Source organism: Micropterus dolomieu, linkage group LG23 (assembly GCF_021292245.1).
Source record: "Micropterus dolomieu isolate WLL.071019.BEF.003 ecotype Adirondacks linkage group LG23, ASM2129224v1, whole genome shotgun sequence".
NCBI classification, from domain to species: domain Eukaryota; kingdom Metazoa; phylum Chordata; class Actinopteri; order Centrarchiformes; family Centrarchidae; genus Micropterus; species Micropterus dolomieu.
The window spans coordinates 19,517,804-19,535,264 of record NC_060172.1 but is presented as its reverse complement, the minus strand read 5'-3'; the positions used below and the strand labels follow the sequence as shown (position 1 = coordinate 19,535,264).

Genomic DNA, 17,461 nt, shown 5'->3' with positions numbered 1-17,461 from the left:
TGTTTAACTCTCCACGTCCAGAGACCAAATGAATCACGCATTCGCAAATATGTTCTAAAGATATTTAGGGTGGTTTTTACTCACTTTTTGTCTCATCACAATTACATGCATGTGGCAAATTATGCAAATTAGGCACTGACATTTATAACAGCAGATATACCACTATTAAAAAAGAAACAGAGTCAGATCCTTCACTCATGAGTGTTACATAGTTTGCCCACCAGAGGGTGCTCTGCAACTCTCCTGTCAACAACACTGTCTCACCACAAAAACCACAAAAGAAAACAATCAGCTGACCGGAGTCTAGCATACCATGTACAAACAACAGGAGAGTGGCTGTGTTAGTGGTGAGTTTCACATTAATCACATGACTTAAATTATTATAAAAACAGGCCCCATCACTTGTCTTCTCCTGAAAACATTCATGACTTGCTAACCCTCCCGTTTTTCACTGCACTCTCTCAGCTTGCTCCCGGGTCACAGCAGTAATGTTGTTTAATGTTACAGTAAGTTAGTTGAGTGGTGGAGGCTAACGTTACGCTGCTGACAGATGTGATTGTAGATTTATTTCTGAAACAGTGTGGTAGTTCTAGTGAACAGTCCTGTCATTTCTCCCTAGTTCATCACTTCTAAATATTCTCTAAAATCATTTACATCAGCTACATTAGCCACAAAGCTAATGCCATGTTTATCAGTGACAGAGCGCTATTGTCATAATGAGCAGTTAAACTATAGAGTTTAATGTATTCTTAATATATCTTTGAGCCGTTTATTTGTAATTACAGTCCGTGTGTTGGAAATGATTAAACCAGAGAAGACATGTAAATAAAAGTGGGCTGAACAAGAATCTAACTCAGCTTTCTGCCAGACAAAGTTACAGTATCTGACGATAATATCTACCGATAATTTTCTGAATCAAAATCAGCCTCACTGATGTTAACAAGGGTCTTTGCCCTTGCATGGACATATCACTTGTTTCACAATTTGTACTCTTCAAACCTTTTCCTCTCTGTCTGTTTCTCAGCCATCTCTCCTTATGGACAGTGCCTAGAGTCCCATAATGAGTCTATCATATTCAAATGTACTGATGTTTACAACTTTCTCTTTTACACTGCTCCCGTGCACGAGCGTGCTAACTGTTGCTGAATGGCTAGAACAATGTTGTGGAGAGCTCTCCCAACCATTTTCTTTGTGTTCCATTTACAGACTCAGGGCTGTGTAGTGAAAACAGATTTTTTTCAGAGCACAGAGGAAATATTAGCTGAATTTAACAAAACCTGTTTGGATTAGAATCTCTAAGGATCGCTTTGAACCTAGCTTTAGGGCTTGCATGCTGCAGTATGACGGAAGCACTGAAAGTTCTGCAGTGATAATGTCTGTTTCCTTTGCCTGTTTCCCTTCTGTGGGACAATTGCTTCTTTTATGTCTGTTTGACAGTGTGATGAGTGATGATAGGAACTAGGCCTGCACGATATGAGGAAAATCTGCAATGTGCGATAAAACAACTACAAAGCTATACCTGTGTCAGCTTGGTTGTCTTTAACTTCAGAACAGGATTAGAACGGAATATTTTAAATATAACTACATGTTGTTTCTAGAGCTGTGACAGTAAAGTTTACAACAGGAAGGCTATAAACAAAGTAAATTAACTCATCTCACTGGAAACAAATACTGGTGTGAATCACTGACTGCTGGTAACTTTGCCGCTGGTACATAGAGAGGAGCAGCTGGTTTGCCATTTTAAGGTACGTGGCAAACTAATTTAAACAGTTACACTAAAAACAGATAGCATTCGTTTTAGCTTGTTTGTCACAATTCACTATTAGCCGAGCAAGCGCGCTGTGCTTGTGTGAAACCAAAACACAGTGGTGGTGGATGATAGATAGAAAGCAAATTAAAATATCTCTTCTTGTAAAAATGTCATGTTTACATGTTCATGCTTGTTGAATAGGTGTATTGAAAAATTATTGGATTTTTACGCCAATGTTTTATTGCAGGTCTTGCGATTTGTGGCGATGTGACAATGAAAATACAATTTATCGATCAGCATAATAGGAACTTATGCCAACGTTGACCTGCTCTTAGGCAATCCTTAAATTACTTAAATGTAAGTCTTTTCCTCTTTGGCCACATGAAACACTTTATCTTCAAAGTCAAAAATAAGTAACTTTTTCTGCATTAAAAAAAATATTTATGCGTGTTTGTGTAAATACAACTTGCTGTGAACATGATGTAGATGTGCAGATGAACATTTGATTAATACCAGCTGAGCACAATCTGTTTGTCACTGGAGCAGTTGAAAGCCCTGTGCCAACAAGGCAGGGCTTTCATGTAAATGCTAACCATCAAGTCACATTGTCACCCATTTCATAACCCTACAGTAGTCACTATAAATTATCACTTGCAATAAAGGACACGAGCTGCCATATTATGGCTATTCTCTATAAAAATGTATCTGCATATGAATGTAGAATTTGTAGGCAAAGGAATTTGGTATCTGAAGTGTTTTGGTTTGTGTTTGTATTCTGAGTAGTATTGACCAATCCTGTTCACATCTAGAAAAATAAGCCAAAATGCAATCTCGGAACCCCTCGGTTATTGTCTAATGACAATTTTTTTTTGTTTGTTTTTCTAAGATATTGTTTGAGCTTTTTGCCTTTAATTAGATAGTACAGCCAGAGAGAGACGGGAAATGCAGGAGAAAGAGAGAGGGTGCGACATGCAGCAAAGGGCCGCACGTTTGACTCAAACCAGGGCTGCTACAACATGAACTGAGTCTTGGTCCATGGAGCGCATGCTCTACCAACTGAGCTAAACAGCACCCTGATAATTTAGCTTTTCTAATCTCAGATCCCAAGATCCCTCTTTATTAGCCTTTTCAAATTTCAGACGAGAGCCGTTAGGTTCTGCTAATTGGACTGTAAACAATCACCTGGAGTTAATGGAAGTGGATATCTGTTATCTGGATATCCGGATCAAGACAATGCTGGCTAAGCCCAGAGGCTAAATTGGCGTCATATGAGAGCCGGGTTCCGAGATTGTATTATTGCAAATTCAAAAAGTTTAATTTCCACTTGACTCAACAGAATGACAAATCCCTGTGTAATTTGCTGACATGGGGAGTTACAGGACATTCCCTTATGTCTTTTATGAGACCTACAAAAACAAAAATACTTGAGCAATAATAAGCTCCACCATTTGTGTGATAAATATTTGTGTGTGTGTGTGTCTGTCTCTATGGGTGGGGGTCCTCTAAGGACCAATTAGTCAGTTTGGTCATAACAGGTTTAAGCAAGACCCTCCTGGGAAACAGCCTGGAGAAAAACAGTTCAGGTCTCTCCTTAGGGCAAATGAGAAGATACAGTTGCATTGTGTTATGATTCCCCTGGGTCAGCTTGCAGGTGGCTGACAGCTCTGTTCATGATGGAGGAAAGTAAGATCAAGTTAACTTTATAATCTATGATAATCATTTTAGGCTCTTGTGAAAGTATTCATGCAACCTAGGCCTAGAGATGGGGATTGCATCTCAAGGAAATGTAATTTGCTTGCAACACCTAATACCACTACTACTTCTACTGTTACTACTACCAGTGGTAGTACATTGAGAATATTTACTCAAGAACTGAACTGAAGTAAACTATCTAAATATCACTGACTACTTCTGCTACTACTACTTCTACTACTGCTACTATGAAGACTACCAATGCTTTCAGAAAGCATGACAAAGCAGAGTTATTATAGCTAACAAGCAGCACAAAGTTAACAGCAGCTGGCAGTAACAACAGTGAGCCCCAAGGCATTTTTCGATGCTCGATACACATTGAAACAATTTGACCATGCGTCCATATGTGAGGACTTGGGAGTGAGAACGGCTTGGACTGACATGTACATGGAGAGAAATACTACTTAAGTTGAGATGGTGGATGGCTGTCAGACTGACATCAAGGGCTAGCTTTAGCACAGAAAAGTAAGAGGTCTCACTTGGCTACAATTTCCAAGTACCAAAACCCACACAGTTAATCCCTTATTCTTCTTCTTTGAATTAGGGAGAGTAGATGGTACAATGGCTTATTGCTGCCATATTGTTTGTAATTAATGTTCCTTTTAACAGTTAATTATATTTTTGTATAGTCCAATACTGTGTACAGACATTGCTTCAGTTTCTTGTTTAAGTCCAGTTATCCAGGTTGAGTTAAGTACACTGAGTAAAAACTCTTTAAGTGAGTAATTGTATAAATGTGTATTGGGATTTTCTTTTGTTAAAATGGATTTTATAAAATTGGTATTGGTAGCATTTTTGAACAATACCCAGCCCTAATAATTTGTGAGCTTCTATTTGCAGAATGTAGAATAGTGTAATGAACTGTTTCCTGCAGGCCTGAGGCACTGGATCCATCCCATCATTTTGTCCTCTTTGTCATTTATTTCCAGAAGAGATCTCCCTTTGTGGGAGAATCTAAACACTTGTTATACAGCATACCCAGAGAGCTAATTTCATTAATTTGGCAACAATGCCTTAATAGTAAATCCCTACGGATAGTCGTTGTAGTTTAGAGGTTTCGTGGCCCTGGAGCTTCAATAGTCTCTTGAGTAGGTTCCGATATTGTTTTAGACACCAAACACTGAGCCAGATTGAATTAATAAGGATTAGGAATGTATGTATCCCAGGAGTTTACAATGCACTTTCTTTGATGCAGATGTCCATCTCCCTCTTGCTTTCACCTGAACACATACATATACAAATAGTACAAAGAGTTTTCTAGTTTTCATTTTAAATGGTTGAATGATCATTGGTGCATGCAGATAATAGTACTCCTTTTGGACAATTTAAGAGTTGCTGGAGTTTTGACCTTTGAATTCAGTTGAACACATTTGAGGGATGTTGTTAATTTTTGGCCTAAATTTATCAAAATAAATATGCAACTTAGAATGTTTTAGGGGAGTGTTCCGATCCAAGGCTAATCTGAACAGATTATCTGCCCAAATTATCCTACAGTGTGAGGCAGAGGTGTGCACTCGAGTTTGACTTTAGACTCAATTTGACTAAATCAAAAAGGACTTGGAACTCGACTCTGACTTTGACACCAATGACTCGTGACTTCACTTAGACTTGAGCCTTTTGACTCAAGCTGATTTGACACTCCCCCTGAATAAATATAGCCTAAATTATGATAAATAAAGCTGCGTAGCGCATCAACATAGCGCTGTGCGATTAATTAAATTTTATTCTCATTTATGACTGGAGCGTCTGGCTTCCTCCAGCCAGAGGGAACAATCACCGACCGTCTGAATTTATTCTTTAAAAATTTTAATTTGGTTAAGATTTGGTCCGCCACTTAATATGTCCGTGTGGAAACTTGGAATTTATGTATGTTCCACACACAAAACAAGCCAAATATATGACGTTAAAGACTGCATTTGGTGCACATGTGCGGTCTGGTACGAATACATGTACCGTTACACCGCTATAGTTCATCATAATTTTTTTAATCTTTTTTTGTTTTTTTGGTGCAAAACACTGCACACACAAGTGCAACTAGCTGATGACAGCAGTCTACCTCCATGTTTGTCACATTTTATCACGCAAGTTCCTGTGAGATCCAAAGTCCCTGGTATTGCCACTTGGAAATAATTTAATAAAAGCCAAGCGTGTAGTCCTGCGTCTTGACTTTAGTGAATCATATAACGGGTTTCGTTCTTACAATTAAAATATTTTGTTATTTCTGTGGTATCCCACATTTTTAAAGTCAGTTAAGATTTGAAAATAGTGTACTCCAGGCTTTACTCACTTGAAATGCTTCACTAGTTAATTAGGTCTCTAATGAGAAGGCTGATGTTGTTTATCTTGAAATGAAAAACAATGTCCAAGTAGTGATGCAATCCTGAAGTGTATGACAACTAAGCAAAGTCATGCAGTAAGACAAGCATATCATTTCTTGTATTTTGTTCATTTTTAGAAGATCGATACTACTCTCATGTTTGTGCATGAAATTTAAAGCTAGAGTCAGCATTTGGTTAGCTTAGTATAAATACTGGAAGCAGGGGGGCCTAGATATCCTGGATCTTTCTAAAGGTAAAAAAGAAAATCTCCTTCCAAGCAACTTTAACTCACAAATTAATATATTAAATCAGGCTTGTTTAATCCATACAAAAACCAATGCAAAAACATTAATTTGTGGTTTAACAGGTGTTACCCCATAGACTGTATAGACTGTATAAAAGAAGTGCACGTAGTCATCGTGATGTCACCCGTTGGTTTGTGGACTGCGGTTTTGAAGCCTCTAGTTTGGCTGATTGGGCGCCGCAATGTTGGTTTAAGTGACCATATTTGGACTAACGGCCGTGTGTGGAGCTAGCTAGCTTACTTAACTAGGTGCATGTGTAATTCCTGTTTACTGTCATTTTAACCAATAATTTTGTCTAGCAAACAACAGTCTTAAAATTAAATGTACTCACCAGAGAAAGTGAACAGACAACTCCTAACTCCTGGTTAAATTTACACGGTGCTGTGGGTACGAGTCACCCCAGCCTGATTGACAGGTCGCCATTGTAGCGACTTTTCAATCACAGATCGCCCTTAATACTCTGCTTTATGGTCTATTTTCCTCTAAATGGGACCATAATTTACTAAACATGTTCTATTGAAGAAAACATGAAACTAGTGACCAAGAACTGTTTCTTGGATTGAAACTCCTGACCAGTTGGGAAAATCTTGTGTGGGACTGTTGATATGTAACATTTCTGTCCTTGCTCAACTCTCATTGAACTGCCCTTAAACAAGGCACTGACCACTCCACCAACAGGGTATAGAATACTTTAGGGTACAAAGGTGTATACATTTTAGTGATAATTTTTGTTAAACTCAGAGTTAATTTCCATTCCAATCCTCAAGACAACCCAAAAAATAATTATATACTTGTTGTTCCTATTAAAATTATCCATGATTATGGAAAGTTTCTAACTTCATGAGGCAATGTAATTCTTGCTGTTTTGACCTAACATAACCCCCCGCTCTGTTGATCGTCCCTGTAGTGTTTATTTATCTGTTCTGGATGTGTCATCATCCTGCAAGAGCAGTGTCAACAAACACCTCATTAACAGCCTCATTAGACAGAGTTGTCCCAGCTTTCAACAAGGGAGTCAAAAATAGTTCAGTTGTGAACTTCTTACTTATGAGGACTGCAAGAAGAAAACAATCAGATTCTATGAAGCAGCAAAAAACAGTTTGTTCCTTCTGACTTTTTGGACATACAGTATTTATTATATAAAAAAATATCATATATCAGCAGAAACAGTCTACTTCCCTCTGGCACATATTCTGAAATATATTTGAACATCTAAAGTATGTTCTGAAAACAATGAATGAAAAAATGACTCAAGGACAAAACGACAGAGAATGAGAAAACAAGAAGTGAGTAAACACAAAAACAAGAGAAAGGGTTTAACAAAATAAAACAGGAAATAACATTTAAACCCAAAACCATGACAAAAGATATGGCAAAAAAAAAACGTTTTGCTCTCTATACTAATTTCCTCATTCGTTAACATTCGTCAGCAGTACCAGGGTGAATTTTTATATAATTTACCTATTTAAATTATATTAAGGCTTAAAGTTATGCATAATTAAGGGCACGGCCACTTTGGTTATTGAGTATTAGCTGGAAGTAGGTGGCGGACCTTTACAATCCTTCTTCAGAAACCTATGGGGGATGTCCCAGAGACCACACACATTACTTATACAGTCTTATATTATATCTTATGATTATATATTATTATGATGAATTTAAAGAGGCAGCATATTGATAACAAGAATAAAGCACTGAACCCTGTGAGACCCAGCAAGAGGCTCTTACTGTAGATGGAGGACTTAAGAGTTACTCTAGGCTATCATGAAAGTCTTGCCAAAGGTTTACTTAAATCAGTAGAAATTTGTTGCAATTACTGCTTGCCCATGTTTTTACAACTGAGGAGAGACCGAATGGAAAGGTTCACAGCAACAGGTGATAAAAGTATGTTACTGATCTGATGGCCCTTTAAACCTGATTGAAATCTCTCATACATATCACTCTCATTCATAACAACCACACACTGATTTGATGGTTTTTATTCCAGAACCATAGCCATAGGTTTGAGCGATGTGTTGAAAATATTTGTTATATATTTGAATATTAATGAACGTGCCACATAGCATATGACCATATGGTCTTATTTGAGTTTTCCAACTCTGCTGTGAAGAGGAGAAGAGGCCATAGTAGTGTTACAGAAACACAGACTTTTCATTTATTTTCTGTGGCAGCAAACACAACACACAGCCTTTGAGTAGCTATTATACTGCAACCTGAGCTTTATCTACACACTTTATCGCTGACTAAAGTAACATAACTACCCCCCACAATCCGGGAAAGACTTGCTTCCACTGACACAAAGCCTTTCAAAGCCTTTGAAAATACTCTCTCTCTCTCTCTCTCTCTATCTATTATATATTTATATATATATATATATATATATATATATATATATATATATATTGGAGCACTGGGGGCTGTGACCCCCAAACTGGGAGAGTGGCTACAGCAGATTCCAGGTAAAACATCAGAGGTCTCTGTCCAGAAGAGTGCAGTCCTAGGAACAGCTAAGATACTGCGCAGAACCCTCAAACTCCCAGGCCTCTGGTAGAGGACTTGAGCTTGAGGATGACACATACCACCCCGCAAGGTGTGAGAGGGGGATTTTTTATTTATTTTATTTATTTATTTTATATATATATATATATATATATATATATATACATACTTATAGTGGTCATTGTGCAGTAAAATGGTCCCTGTCAGCATTTTACTATTGTATGTGATGTTTTTGGATTATTACTGCTACAGTAATGTGTATGCTACAGTTTACTGCTGTTTAAGGTTTAGCTCATTTTAACTATAGTTTATACTGTTGGTAGTAGTCAACAGAAGTGCATTATATTCCACAAGATCATAATGTTTTCACTATTTGAGAATGTACGGTATGTTATTTTAGATAAAATGTGTATTTTGAGATATATATCCAGTTGACCGGTATATCTGATAATGTAATAAGTAGTTTGGATGAGTGCAATGAGTTTATTGGACTGATCAAGGGTTTGTATGGCGCTGAGTGGCTTATGTACAAGAGACATAGGAGATTGAACATTGACTTTATTTGACATGAGCTCAGAAGAGGGCTGCTCCTTTTATTAGCCACTCCTGTCAAAGCAGGTAAAGCCTGACACAGCTTCATGATCACAAGAGAACAACAGAACACAGCACTGACACGCTGAAGAGAACATTTATCTACATCAACAACTGCACTGTGGAGAAGAAAACTTGAAATGAACTTGTTCAACTCTGCTCTTGGGGAAAACATCACTTTTGTGCGTCCTGCATATTTCATAATAAGTGGTTTATCTGACATCCCAAATATCAAGTATTACTATGTCTTTCTCTTTTTTGTTTATATTGTGTCAGTACTGGGAAACACAGCTGTAATGGTTGTAATAATCATGGATCATAATCTGAGAACTCCAAAATACATTGCAGTTTTTAACCTTGCATTTGTGGACCTGTTTGGTAGCTCTGCTCTGGTGCCTAAACTTCTTGACATTTTTCTGTTTAACCATCCCTACATCCCGTACAATGACTGCATGGCATTCCTTTTTTTCTGCTACACCTGCCTTTCAATGCAGGCTCTTAATCTGGTCGCACTCGCCTATGACAGACTTATAGCTATCATCTTCCCACTGCACTATCAAGTGAAGGTGACCCACAGGTCCATGCTGTCTTTGATTGCCTCTTTCTGGGTTTTGGTCATTACTGCTATACTTACTGCAGTTGGCCTTCTTACAAGACTTTCCTACTGTAAGTCTGTGGTCATTAATAGCTATTTCTGTGACCATGGCCAGATGTACAAGCTTGCCTGCAATGACTATTTTCCTAACACTGTCATTGGTATGTTGTTACCACTTCTAATTCTTTGGCTTCCACTGGTATTTATCTTGTTAAGTTATTTATATATTGGCTATACATTGTCTAAAGTATCCACAGTTCACGAAAGAGTGAAGGCCTTTAAAACCTGCACAGCTCATCTTTCATTAGTGGCAATCTATTTCATCCCAGTATTAATCACATTTACTATGAGTGCACGTATACATCCAGATGCCAGGATCATAAACCTGTCTCTGACCTCTGTCTTCCCCCCCATGTTGAACCCGATCATTTATGTTTTGCAGACAAAAGAAATCAAACAATCTGGGAAAAAAATATTAAAAATCAGAAAGCGATCCAAAATTACAGTGAAGAAAGTAAATATAAAATGACCATTTCTGTGTATTTTGTGCCTTCTGTTTAGGACATGTAAATTACAGTAAAGTAGTGTGAAAGCATTGAAAAAACAGCTCTTGTGATGAACAGATACTTGTGTAACATCCCACAAATGATTCAACATGAAATTCAAAATACAAAGTAAATAAATAACATAATATAAATACAATAAATAATCTAGTTTGAAATCAATTTGAGATCGAATAACAATTTCAAAAATTGGTAAGAACTAGTCGGCAGTGTGACACATTTACAACTACAAAAAGACTAGTTTTCTGCTAACTGTTTTAACTTTTGCTTGTGATTGTGTGATAACTTCAAAGACATACTAAAAACAAGTTCTTATGATCAAACAGTTTGTCTCTTTGCATATGTAGTTTTGATCGTGTCTGATGTGTAATAGAAAATGCATGTTGTTTTCTTTCATCTTCTGATGCAACATTTAAAACATACAAATAAGCTGATATTTTATTTCTAAAATCAATTATTAAACAAGAAAGATTTATTTGAATCAAATGTAGTAATGTTTTAAGGTCATGGATACCTCATAGTTGCATTTAAGGAATGAGGAATGAGGTTTGTCTTGTTTTCATGTCTGCTTCTCTTTTCTGAATGAATCTACTGTGTTTTGTAACTCAGCACAACTTTACAATAAACCTCTCCAGCCATTCTGGGACATGACTGACTTGTCTTGAAGAATTTTATTGTGAAGCAGCTACAGGAAGTATAGACTCTGTGGAGCTTACCAGTTCTTTTTGTGATCCAGCGCTGAACAACGCAAAATTGCCTAAATGTTTATTCAGCATGAGGTCCAATTTAGGCTACTTAGGTTAATATTGAAGCTCTCTGTCTCTTTAGTGTGTAATTGCAGATTGCTTTAATGCACAATATTATTGTTTTCTGGGAGGCAGTTATAAAGAAAACATATTTTTATAAAACAATTTTATTGCATTTGTATTGTAGGTTTTTGTGTTATGTATAAAAGCAGCATATCGATAACAAGATTAAGCACTGAAAATCGAAGAGAATCAGAATGTAGAGGTTGATAGCTCCAACTCATAAAGTTACTGATGTGACTAAAATGTCTCATACACTCTGTTTAACTATCACAGGCAGATCTGAAGGATTTTTTCCCCCAGAACCATAGCCAGAAAGAGCATTTTTGAGATTGTACTAACTTTCTAAATATTGGGAACTACTACTAGCTTTTTCAGCAGTTGTTGAACTATTGGATATTTAGAAAATTATAATTTTGCCATTGGCAAGTAACGTATCTGAATTTAAGACAATATCCTGTTTTTGTTTAATAAAAAACATTTTTGGCCTCTAAACCATTTCAGACCATACAATACAATAGCTAGCTGCGATTTTTGATCTGTCTGTCTTTTAAAGGTTCATATGTAGTTTCTAATGAAATCAATCACTTTTTTATTGCCTATTTGTGAATGGATTGTAACCTCACATAAAAATTAACTATTCGCCCACTGTGTTGCTTGCTATTATTATTCAAATATGTTTATTAGATTTTCACATTTTTGGTACAGCAAGAATAGTGATCCATATGCCACAGTAGGGTAAACATACAAAACCTGCAATAAAAGAAGGCTAGAAATATACATATTTAGATGTGGTACACACAGACACACACACATACAACACAAAGGTTTAGTCAACCTTTCTCCATTGTAACTGGTTGGGAGTATGATTTCTTGCCAGCGCCTGTGAATTCCTACAGGTGAATTCAATTACAGATTAAAGGAGCATCACATGCTTCAAATACAGTTATTTCTGAAGATTATGAAAGGTGCCAATAATTTTGTCCAGTCCATTTTTGGAGTTCTGTGTGAAATGCAGTGGTGGAAGAAGTACTCTATTTTCATACTTAAGTAAAAGTACAGATACCCCAGAAAAAATGTTACTCAAGAAAAGTCATCCAGTATATATATACAAAGATGAAGACATCCAGTGTGCCAGCAGCGTTTGTACATGTCATTTATTTTTAATGTATGGACTGATAGTTAGTCAGACTATAAACTGAAGTTTGACCTTGTTAATAATAATAATAATAGATATATAATAAATATAAAAAAAAAATCAAATTAATTACAAGTTTTGTAACTTGTGTGTAGTTTTGTAATTAATCAATCAAATTAAGATAAATAAACTATATATCGATATTTACCGTGATAAGCTTTTAAAACATTTTAATTCAAATAGATTTTGGTAGATGAGTGCATCAGTGATAAACTTATTTAGCTAAACATCTTTATTTCTCATGCATTCATAACTTTTTTTCCACTGTTCATATGCAACAACAATGCCACTACAATTTTTATTTAAATACAAACTACACATTTTGATTCACATGCTTAACATCCTGAACAACATGTGCAAATACTTGAAGTACATGTGTTTCCTGTGCTCTGTGTGAAATAAAAAAAATTCCTAGAGGCCTAAAAATATAGCTACCACTAGGTGGAGAAAGGCCAGCTCAACACTCAGTCACTGAACAATTTTCAATATAATTTGAAGAACTAAGGTGGTACACAACAATTTGTATTTTCAGCAAAAAAATTCAGTAAATTTAGTGAATTTGCATTTTTATGTGGATTTTATAGACTTGTTTTTTTAAATAATTTGTTATTGTTACTCTACAGTGCTGTAATTTTAATTGACATACTGGAAAATGAATGCTGCAGAATTGTGCTGTTTTCTAACAGTTTGGATTTGCAGCAAGCAGAGAAAACTTAACCATTTCCTTTTTGCAGACATTTTGTATTAATAGTGTCACAAGTCAGCCCATGACAAAAAGGAGGTGAGACACAACAGGTTTGCGAGCCAATGGTATGATTTATTATAAAAGTAAAAGGATCAAATGATCACCAATATCACCAATAATATGTGGTGTGGCAAAGTATAACTATCAGTTGTGTCAGCAGTGAATGGATGAGTGAGATGTGTATGTTGTCAGGATTAACCAAAGAAGAAACACAAGACAAACCCGGTAGGACGTCGGCCTAGGAGGAGAGAGACAAAAGACTGATCAGTCCTGGCTAAATCAGCTTTGAAGGTAGAGCTGCACAGGTGATTGCCCAGCCCAATCAGCCTCCCTGCCTGCAGCCTCCTGCTAGAGAAGGAAGCAGGAGGGTCCGTAACAATAGTTTGACAGATATCGTGATGTATTATTTTAAGATTGTCTAGCAATATATCGATTATCAAAGGATTGCTGTATCGTGATATTATTGGTATCATGCGCCATCATGAGTGTATCGTATTGTATCATGAGGTACTCAGTGATTCCCATCCCCACTTCAGACCGTCTAACAGACACAGAACCCCATTTGGGACTTTGGGTATGTTAAGATGAGACGAGGCGGAAACCAAAACTAATTGAAACACTTGAATTCACAATCTCACCGAAAATCCACATACATGTTAACTTCAGCACCTCTCATAAAGTGCAACTCACATTCCCAAACAGAGCAAAGTAGGCTTCAGTTTTCAGGTGTTTATATTTCAAAACTCCACGTTACCAAACTGGCTAAGACTCAGTGCAAAATCAGAGCCGGTCTGCTGCACAGTCACACCTGACTGTTGTGTGTTGGACAGAAAGGACCCAAAAGCAACACTCAGGTGAAAGAGGATTTATTGAGGGGAAAAAGGGGTCGAGGAAGTGGAGGTGAGGGAGAGGTGGATGCACGGGCACAGGGGACCGAGGAGCAAGTAGGGTAGAGGGGGCTGAGGCAAGTGAGCCAAGGAGCAGGTGGGACCGAGGAGGGTGGGACGAGGGAACTGGGAGGCACCGGGGGCCGAGGAAGAGAGGAGGCATGGGAGAACTGACCGGGGGGGTTGGTGGAGGAGTGTGGTAGCAGGCTGACTGTGAGGCACGAGGGGGAACCGAGAGGGTGCCGTGGAAGACGCCCGAGAGGTAGAGATGGGACGCTCGATACTGACTTGTCGACGTTGTGTCGAGATCCCGAAGCACAGATGTTTCGAAACACTGCTCCAAAGCGTGGTTCAAAACGTCAGTGTCACGTGACCGCAGTGAAGCAAGGCTTCGGTGCGTTTCAGCCCTGTTTCGATAGGTGGCACACCTGCCGCTTCTACGCTTGATTCACAGTGTTTGGAACAAACCGCACATCAGCCTCTAAATCATTTGACAGATTTGTTCCAAAGACACACAATCCATTGATTTATTGGCAGAAGTGACGTGCTGTAGTATATCCGCACCTGTAGGCCTGTAGTCAATAAAGTATTCTGAAAATGAATAGGGTAGTGGTTAAGACATATGCCTTTAGTGCGAGAGACATGGGTTCGATTCCCACTGTGATACATGTGTCGCTGAGTAAGACACTTAACCTCTAGTTGCTCCAAAAGTGTGCCCTCTGAGGTAGCAATTATGATTGGCTTTTGAGAAAAAAGTACAATCCAATGAAATAATCCAAAAGCGCAGGGATGGGACAGAACACTCAACACAGACGACAAGGACGCAACATGCACAGGCAAACAAGCAGAGATGAAGAGCACAGGTGAATGACATGAGCAGCTAATTAGGCACAGCAGACACACAGTTAAACGAGACAGAGTGAAACAGCAAGGTAACCAGGCAGGAAACTAATACAGAACAGAATAAAGAATAAACCCAAATGACTACAAACACAAGCAAACACAGGGCAGTGTTTCAACATGATAACAACCCCAAACACACCTCCAAGACGACCACTGCCTTGCTAAAGAAGCTGAGGGTAAAGGTGATGGACTGGCCAAGCATGTCTCCAGACCTAAACCCTTTTGAGCATCTGTAGGGCATCCTCAAACGGAAGGTGGAGGAGCGCAAGGTCTCTAACATCCACCAGCTCTGGGATGTCGTCATGGAGGAGTGGAAGAGGATTCCAGGGGCAACCTGGAATAGTACCTTATTACCCCACCAGAGCACTGCACTCCCAAAATGCAGGGTTTCTTGTGGTTCCTAGAGTCTCCAAAAGTAGAATGGGAGCCAGAGCGTCCAGCTATCAAGCTCCTCTCCTGTGGAACCAGGTTCCAGTTTGGGTTCAAGAGGCAGACACCATCTCCACATTTAAGAGTAGGCCTAAGACTTTCCTCTTTGATAAAGCTTATAGTTAGGGCTGGTTCAGGTGAGTCCTGAACCATCCCTTAGTTATCCTGCTATAGGCCTAGACTCCCGGGAGATTTCCCATGATGCACTGAGCTCCTCTCTCCTCTTCTTTCTCTCGCTCTGTATGCAACCTCATCCCATTAATGCATGTTACTAACTCGACTTCTTCCCTTTCCCGTAGTCTTGTCCTTTCTCGTCCCTCTCCTCTCACCTCCTATTGTAAGGATGATGAAAATGATGTAATACTGAGTACATTAAGTGAGCACGTAAGGATGATCAAAAAGGTGTTATAATGAATAAATTGAATGGGAGGATATAAGTTGGGTTGATATGAGTTAAAAGATACTTATAAATGTCCATAAAAAGGGAAAATTAGAATGCTTTGAATCATTGCACTGTTTGAGTAAAAACTGATAATTCATTCCTTTATAAAACAGACAAAGTTAAAATACACTGATCTGTAGATCAGTAATCTATTGCTTTTTGGGTAAAAGAGGCTAAAAAGGTTAATAGGATAAAAAGACGATCTGTGTTTAAAATGTTTTTTATTTAACTTCTATATCAATTTGGGGAAATGCATCTTAATATGCAGTGTTTGATTGTTTACATAAGTACTAGTTTGTGATTGGAGGATCGGTTCACGATTGCTCATGCCTCGTTCAGCCTGTGTACGGAACGTGTGGCTTACGTTCGTCCATTACAACATTGGACTTGACTGAGGCAACATCGTGTCCGTGTCGTACTTTCTATTTCCCCTTTTACAGGTAAGAACGAGGGTTGTAGTTTGTTCGAATGATTTATTTATGTGTTTAATGCTGTAAGGAACATGCAGGGAGTAAATATTAATGACTGTAGCGATTTATGTATGCACAATTAGCAGGCTAAAGGTGAAGTGTTGCTCCAGTGTAGCCTGTATGCTAGCTGTGTCATGTGGACCGAGGTTAAAGTGGGGCTGTAATGGAACGCCGCCACCGCCGTTTTCTGTGTATTTGTTTTACATTGTAGGGATTGTTGCAGTGTAAGAAAAGTGAGTGTAATGTGAAGAGGCAGGATACTTTATATGTAAGTGCAACACTGCTGAGGGTTAAGTGTTAAGAGTATTCTGAATTAATAACTCTAAGGTAGCAGTATTTAGGATAACAAAATATTTCCAATTGTGCTGTTCATTTTTCTCAACACTTCACAGAGCTAAATGTAATTTACTGTTATTTGCCACTACTGTTAAAATGCTGTGAAAGTATTTTGGTATGTTTTTGGTAAATACATTACAACATTGGACTTGACTGAGGCTACATCGTGTCCGTGTCGTACTTTCTATTTCCCCTTTTACAGGGGCGTAACACTATCACTTCCTGCAGGTGTTTCTGGCTCTGTATTGTGAAAGCTGCCTCCCTCCCCTCTCTCTCTCTCCTTACATCTCCATGTTCCTCTCTTGCCCTCTCTCTCTCTCTCACCCCCAACCAGTCTAGGCAGATGGCCGCCCACCCTGAGCCATGGTTCTGCTCGAGGTTTCTGCCTCTTAAAAGGAAATTGTTCCTTGCCTCTTTCGCCTAGTGCTTGCTCTTGGTGGGAACTGTTGGGCTTCTGTAAATATCATCACAGAGTGCTGGTCTAGACCTGCTCTTTTATGAAAAGCGCTCTGAGACTATTGTTGTGATTTGGCGCTATATAAATAAAATTGAATTGAAAAAATGTAATTGAATACTTTACATTGTAGCAAAGTGTCATTTCTTCAGTGATGTCACATGAAAAGATATAATCCAATTTACATTATTTACAAAAATGTGAGGGATGTACTCACTTTTGTGAGATACTGTATGTATGATTGCTTTTATTTTATTATATTTTCCTGTGTGTATATCCATGGGTATATGCTCATGTATAGCCTTGTCATTTAGGCAACATCTAAATATGTATTTAATGACATCACCAACAACCTCCACAGTGCAGGGGTGAAGGTATCACAATCCACTGTTGGAAGAAGACTCAGAGAGCAGGCCAC

At 38.2% G+C, this 17,461-nt stretch overlaps 1 protein-coding gene across 1 annotated transcript; it reads left to right on the top strand.

Moving 5' to 3' along the window:
- Positions 1–9,065: 9,065 nt before the first annotated feature.
- On the top strand, positions 9,066–10,669 carry LOC123962766 (olfactory receptor 146-like). Its single transcript, XM_046039090.1, has one exon. It carries the CDS (start codon positions 9,356–9,358, stop codon positions 10,337–10,339), a length of 984 nt encoding a protein of 327 aa, XP_045895046.1. The 5' UTR covers positions 9,066–9,355; the 3' UTR covers positions 10,340–10,669.
- The last annotated feature ends 6,792 nt before the right edge of the window (positions 10,670–17,461 follow it).